At 33.9% G+C, this 6,934-nt stretch overlaps 1 protein-coding gene across 9 annotated transcripts in view; it reads right to left on the bottom strand.

Moving 5' to 3' along the window:
* Positions 1 to 3,148: 3,148 nt before the first annotated feature.
* The window catches only part of MGAT4C (MGAT4 family member C), a 404,287-nt gene continuing 400,501 nt past the window's right edge, over positions 3,149 to 6,934 (bottom strand). For all 9 annotated transcript variants that reach the window (XM_035337914.1, XM_035337878.1, XM_035337881.1 and 6 more), the window contains 2 exons: positions 6,461 to 6,608; positions 3,149 to 4,948 (listed from right to left, as the gene is read on the bottom strand). In XM_035337914.1, the coding sequence (XP_035193805.1) occupies positions 3,792 to 4,948; positions 6,461 to 6,608 (1,305 nt within the window). In that variant the 3' untranslated portion in view covers positions 3,149 to 3,791. The remainder of the gene's footprint in view (positions 4,949 to 6,460; positions 6,609 to 6,934) is intronic.

Genomic DNA, 6,934 nt, shown 5'->3' with positions numbered 1-6,934 from the left:
TAGGATGCCTAAAGAGTATGGGGAAAAAAATACATATATTAGCGTCTATGAAAAACAAAAACAAACAAACAAAAATTACAAAATCTACACTTTCGGGCTTTTATAGGTCGATCCTGTTTGGGCTAAAAAGAGCAGAAATATTACAGTTTTCTTCTCCAAGGACTAAGGATTTGAAGGACAAGGACTAAGTTCCTAGTTCTACTTTATCTGAAAAGCTGGTGGAACGGTGAAGAAACCAATTCATTTGTCTTAATATATAGAATATGAGAACAAAAGCTCTTAATTTGTTTTCATTATAATCCAACTCTATTTTCCACCTGATTTTTTTTTTTCAAAACATTTTGCTGTACCATTTGAGGATATAACACTACTTGAGCTCATAATGCATGTTCTGTATTACTATTGATAATTTAACACATTGAAATGCAGCCCAAAAGAACCATAAATTTAACATGAGAGTAGCAAAAAAAATATTGTTTTCATCAAGATCTCTCAAGTGCTCCACAATGAAAACTGGTTGCATTTGCAGTTTAGATGATGCTTGTCTATTTTTTTTTCTCCTTTAATAGTTTTCCAAGATGAAATATTTTCTAAATTGTTATAATTTTCTCTTTATTTCACTTTTAATAGGAATCGTGGTAGCTACTGTAACTTTTTCTAGACTCCGTAGAAGCTGTAGATCAGAATAGTGCAGTCTTCTAAATCTCAGGAATCAGCAAACTTAGCACAAGCTAGTGAGATCAGCGTTTCTGAACAGGGGTTCAGCTTGTGCAACCAATAGCTCACAGCTGTAACAGCAAGGCCAGGCACCAAACATCAGTGTCTAGACCCCAGTCTGAAACTGCATTTTTGAGGGATTGTAATGTAGAACTTAAATGAAAATTTGCTAGATCAATATAAGCACAATAAAACAACATCATCATCAGAAAAAAATAAAAATAAAAACAACAACAACAACAAAAAACACATATTTCATTAGTGAAAAATGTTTTTACACAACTGAACTGATTATTTTGATTTACAGCTCAAAAATACCATTTAAAGTATCTAATGTTAAGAACATTTAATTTGGACAAGCCATTCACATTCTGTGTGGTTTTGATAGCAAGAACATTTTAAAGCTTTGGACCCAGTACATTTTCCATCCTAATTTGCAAGTTTAAGTTGGAAATACTGAATTTCTGAATAAAAATGAAGGTAATGCTCCTTGTTAACATAGTAATGTTTGTTTTGGCAGTAATAGTTGATGATCAAACAAAGGAAAAATAGAATGACAGTTCCTTTTAAAATATAACATTGACTAGTAGTCACTAGTTATTATCAACTAAGTAGCTGATAATCGTGGGAGATCACTGTTAAAAAATAGGTCCTTCTTAGGTATCTATAACCATTTGAGATTAGCACGTTTTTCATTTTTAAAAAATGGCAATATTTTCTTTTTCAGATTGAACATGTATGCTGCTCTTACAGTATATTACCAAAGATATATGAGAAGAATAGAGAATTAGGCATTCATCAATGAACAAAAGCTCTTCTTTGAGAAGAGGATGCTTTTTTGAATTATGTGAAAGCGTTTATTGGAAAAATTATTTTAAAATGTACTTTGCATATCTGTAGGGGGATTTTACAAACTTGGACCTGAATTTAGTAGGATTTGTGAATGAGAAAAAACAATCTTACTGACATTTACTGTAGATTTTTGAATAATTTACCCTTCTGAAATAGCTTTGTCAGGTCTGGATGTACTGAGTACAGCAGTAGGTCACTCTAGGTCAATGCAGGCATTCTTGAAAGTTATTCCTTGTGTTCCAGGTTTAGCTAAAATCCATACATGTAATTAGGTGTTAACCACGGTATTCATGAGGTTGATAATATATAATATGATTATATTTTCATTATTATAAAAATTATTATAAAAAGGTTTTTCATCTCTGTCACACTTGATACAGCTATGGACTTCTTAGTGTCTACTGAGAAAGTCTGGAAAATTTCTTAGAGGGAAAGAAAAAAACATATAAATTTTGCTAGTGTGAATGTGTGTAATATAAATCATATAGATATAGAACCTCCCTGTGTGATACATTAAAAGCCCAAAGCTGACACTGAAGTCACTACGATTGAGGGAATTTTTCTGCTTATTAGCTCAAGCCAGGTAAAACACAGGGAAAAAGCAGAGTCTGTGGAAGGAAGGCTGCAAAAGCAACATGATCAGGATTAGAAATCTTTTGGGATTAAAAAAAATAATAATAAATCAATTTAGAAACATATTAATTGTTCCTTAAGATTCTTCATTTTGTATCTGCTCTATTCTTTAGACATCAGCTGGCAAAGACTAGTGTTACGTTCACCTCCAGTTACTTAACTTGGTACACTTTACATTTCTATCATGTATAGACTGGACATAGAATCATAGAGTCATAGAATAGAATCATAGAATCATTAAGGTTGGAAAAGACCTCCAAGATCTTCTGGTCCAACCATCCCTCTCTCACCAATATCACCCACTTAACCATGTCCTTAAGCACCACGTCCAGCCTTTCCTTAAACACTCACAGGGATGGCAACTCCACCACCTTCGTGGGCAACCTGTTTCAATGCCTAACTACTCTTTCTAAGAATAGTCTTCTGTGAGAAGAGGCCAACCCCCAGCTCCCCACAACTTCCTTTCAGGTAGTTGTAGAGAGCAATAAGATATCCCCTGAGGCTCCTCTTCTCCAGATTAAACAACCCCAGTTCCTCATACGACTTGTGCTCCAGACTCTTCACCAGCTCTGTAGCCCTTCTCTGGGTGCAGCTCAGGGCCTCAATGTCTTTCTTGTAATGAGGAGCCCAAAAGTAAACAAATGTAAGTATATAAGGTGCAACAGTTCTCAGGAAGCATGCTCCAGTATGTAGCTATGTCCACATTTCTCATGGGGAATTCTCCATCCATTGAAGGAACATAAATGTTGAAGCTGAGATATGTTAAGTTGCCTAAGACAACTTAACTTGTGAGGTGCCTGGATTTGATAGCAACATCTGTATACAAGCAGAATGCTTGCTTACTATGCAACAATTTATTTGAATTAAATTAAATTGGTTCCCTAAATAATATAGAAGCCAAGAAATACTTCTCTTAGTGAAAGGACCCAGAAAAAAAAAAAAAAAAAAAAAAAAAAGAAGATATTTATTTATTGAGACAGAATAATAAATGCAATTATCTATTTTTTCACAGTTGTCATGTCAAATTTATAATTCTACATACATTCGCTTTTGAAAAGAAGTTGCAATGATCAGCCACACTATTTTCTTACAGTGCTCAGAATGAAACTGCCAGTATCAGGACAGACTTCCTTGTCACAAGTGCCTTTAAAAGAAACACATCACCAACTATTGTACAAATGCATACTACCATAACTTTTTAAATTTATATGTGCATAAGGTGGGATCCAATTTCTTTTCACAATATACTGGTCATAGCATTAAAAATTAGGGTAATTATAGAATGTTTTGTTCCATTTAGTCCAGCATGTCTCTCTAAAAGAGAAATGATAATAAAAAGATGTTCAAGATCTCAAGAGAGGTTTCAGATCTTTGTGTTTCCTATAAAATTCAAAACTTTCAACAAATAAGTATTTGCATATTGCCTGACCGAACTAGTAAAAAATAAATTTCTTTGCTTGTTTTATTATTTCCCCAGATTTACTGTTTCTCTAATAAAGAGATGGAGATAAGTCAGTGTTTCTGGGAAATGGTACCATTTGGGACCCAGCTGATTCTATTCACTCTGTACCTTCTCAGGTGGTTTCTTTTTATTGATTTGATGTTTGAGAAGTCCAAATGCTAATGCTCCTAATGATTAGCCACTCTTTTTGACTTTTGGTAACAAGTATTCTCATGCAGTTAATATTGAACAGAACTTTGTGCTCTACATCTGTCATTTCAAAATTCCCATTTTTGAATTCCCCTAGTCTCAAGTAAGTAGTGCATTGTCTTCCTTTTTTACTCCCTACAATCTTTTCTCCGACTTCCAGAGCCCCATGATGCAAAATGTCATTTTGCCGGTCTTCAGTTCCAGTGACAATTTTAATCTTAGTGATTTTAATGGGCTTTTCAAATACAATCCCATAGAAGTCCCCAGTAGAAGGAGCTTTGCCCCAGAAGTACTCATCAATGCTGCTGTAAGCCTTACTTGCCTCATAGTTTTCAAATACATTCATGTTGGTGTGCAAGTTTGCAGGTGGGTTGTCAGGGATATCAAATGATTCCTCTTCAAAGTCGTCATCTTTCAGCTTGTTTTCAGCTCCTTTGTAAGATGAGTAATATCCCATGTGCTGAAACAGTGATGGTTTAAAACGTATCACTTCCTTCTGAGCTAACAGACCACGAAAGTGGATAAGCAGCCAATCACAAGGCATTTCTTGGTAAAACATCAACAAAAAATGGGCCAGGCGTGGAAGGTCATGGGAATGGTAAAGTTTTCCAATATAACCCAGTTTGGAGAATTCCAAAGTCACCCAGTAGGATCCTTCTCGTGAAGTAATTACTTTCTTAACAGTGGTCAAAAAGTTCTTTGAGCAGCGAACATCATCTTCTAGCATCACATAATAATCAGACAAGTTAGCACAAAAGTTTAGCAGGAAAGCATAATCAACATTTTGTTTGGATCGAAACTTCACACGGTCTTCTGGGTCATTGTAATTTCTCTTGAGTCCATCCAGAACTGGATAATACTCCTCAGGGACATGAATAACTATTAGTCTACCTGCAATTATGTGATGTGCAAATTTCTGTGAAATATCCTGGACCATTACTTCACACCAGGCAGAATCAAAATCTGCAAGCTGCACTACCACTGCAATTTCTTTAAGTTCCTCATAACTTGACTGCTCAAATATGGACTTGATGGTCTCAAGCAAGTAGTTTCCTTTTTTCCTTTTCACAGAGGATAGCCCAATTGTAAGAAACCCTGTACAAAAGAAAATTCAGACAAAAATTGAGTATCTCAAATTGGAACTAACTAGCCACAAAATTATCCTCCAGGGTTGTGCTTATATCAAGTAAATCTTTTGAATAGTAAAGTCTGAGAGTTTGTTGTGTAAACTTACTGCATGAAACAAAGGATATTTATTCATTTTTAGTGAAAGAAAAATCTTATTGCAAGGAAATAGACGTACGTAGACTATTGCATCAAACATTCATTTACATGTTAACTGCAAGAAATGGTGTGAAATAGACAAAAGCCAAAGCAATGTGCATGTATATGCCAGGAAAAAAAAAAAAAAAAAAAAAAAAAAAAAAAAAAACACTTAGACAATATTAAGGATATAAAATATGTTAAAAGAAAGGGGATTATGACTTACTATTCACACAATATTTTTAAAACAAGGCACTATGAAATACAGCACAAAAACATGAGATAAAGATTAATTGCCAAACATTAAGCATTTTAAGCACTCTACAAGACCAGTTCCACTTACGCATAACTTTACAGTTTTATGAATGTTGAATGGATAATTCCTTTCTGCATTTTCGTTTTTAACTGAATTCAACTGAATTTCGTTTTCAACTGAATTTTCGTTTTCAACTGAATTCAATTTCTTCTTCTAACCCTCTTTTAGGACTCATTGAGCAATTTATAGTGAACTTCCTCTTGAAAGATGTAATTTAGATATTATTTTAGAGTAGAAGAAAACTTACTACTGCATATCTGTGTTTCTATAAGTAATTTTTACTGTTGTTACAGTTTTCTGGAGAGAGATGCATCTTAATTATAAGCAAATAATTATCATCTCTGCTGCTTTGGAGTCACTACCATTGTATTTTTTATTATTATTATTATTTTTATTTTTTTCCCAGTAGTCCAAATTAGTTCTTTCAGATATCTGTTAATATATCTCCAGTTTGATGTAAAATATGTTAAGAATTGGTAATTGAAATGGCATAATTTATTTGAACCTGCCTCAAGTTTCTTAAAATAATGTGGTTTGTAAAAGACTGCTCTGATAAAGTAATGCAGAGCTTCCATCAAGGCTTAAGTCTGCTCAAAATTCAGTACATTGTGCAGTGAAGTACTGCACAGATCCCTCAGAACCCAAGAACCTGCCAACATAACCAGAAATTTCTTAAATTTAATTCAAACAAACTTTACCTTAGAGCGTTCTATGATGATCAACAAAATCACAGATGATTTTATTTTACTTTCTGTGCTTGGAATTCTAAGCATTGTTTATATTGGTGAAATGATTATTTAAAAATCAATCAGTCAAATAAAGGTGAAGATACTGTGGGGCATTCATTGCTAGGAGTGAATTAGCTGTTGTCCAGGAACCGTCAGTGACAGATAACTGTCCTACCACACTCTCTGGAATCTTCAACATTTATCTCAGCTCCTCTTTCCTTGAAATACCACTTAAACTATATGGATTTCACTCATTTTTAAATTACTTCATTTCATAACATTCAGATTGCAGTTACTTACTTTTTCTTGGCAAAGGCGTGCCAGCTAGGTAGCGATAGGAAATGTTTATAGATCCTGAGAAATTAGACAAATCTTTAAAAGTGTGAACATAGCGCTCTGGGTTGAGCTGATGAGTGGCTGTTTCTCTGATTAATTGCTTGTCCCCTTCCTATTAGTGAGAAAACAAAAACAATAAGAGAGGAAGAGAGACAGAGAGAAACACATTTGAGAATGCCAGCCAGAGAGGCAACATGGGCAGGCAGGTTTCCAAGAATAACATTTTTCAATGTCAGCTTTTGTAAAAGCATGTATGTGTCAACTCATTATTTTTTAAATATTTTTTTTAAACCCCATTGCTGAATAACATACATTTTTGGTTACAGGAAATAACCCTTCAGATTATTATAAAAGGAAAAGAAGAAAAAATATTTGGACAAAAACTCTGTAATTCTTTCTTTCTTTCTTTCTTTCTTTCTTTCTTTCTTTCTTTCTTTC

This window comes from Oxyura jamaicensis, chromosome 1 (genome assembly GCF_011077185.1).
Source record: "Oxyura jamaicensis isolate SHBP4307 breed ruddy duck chromosome 1, BPBGC_Ojam_1.0, whole genome shotgun sequence".
Taxonomy (NCBI): domain Eukaryota; kingdom Metazoa; phylum Chordata; class Aves; order Anseriformes; family Anatidae; genus Oxyura; species Oxyura jamaicensis.
The sequence above is the reverse complement of the archived record's forward strand: the minus strand, read 5'-3'. Positions and strand labels throughout refer to the sequence as shown.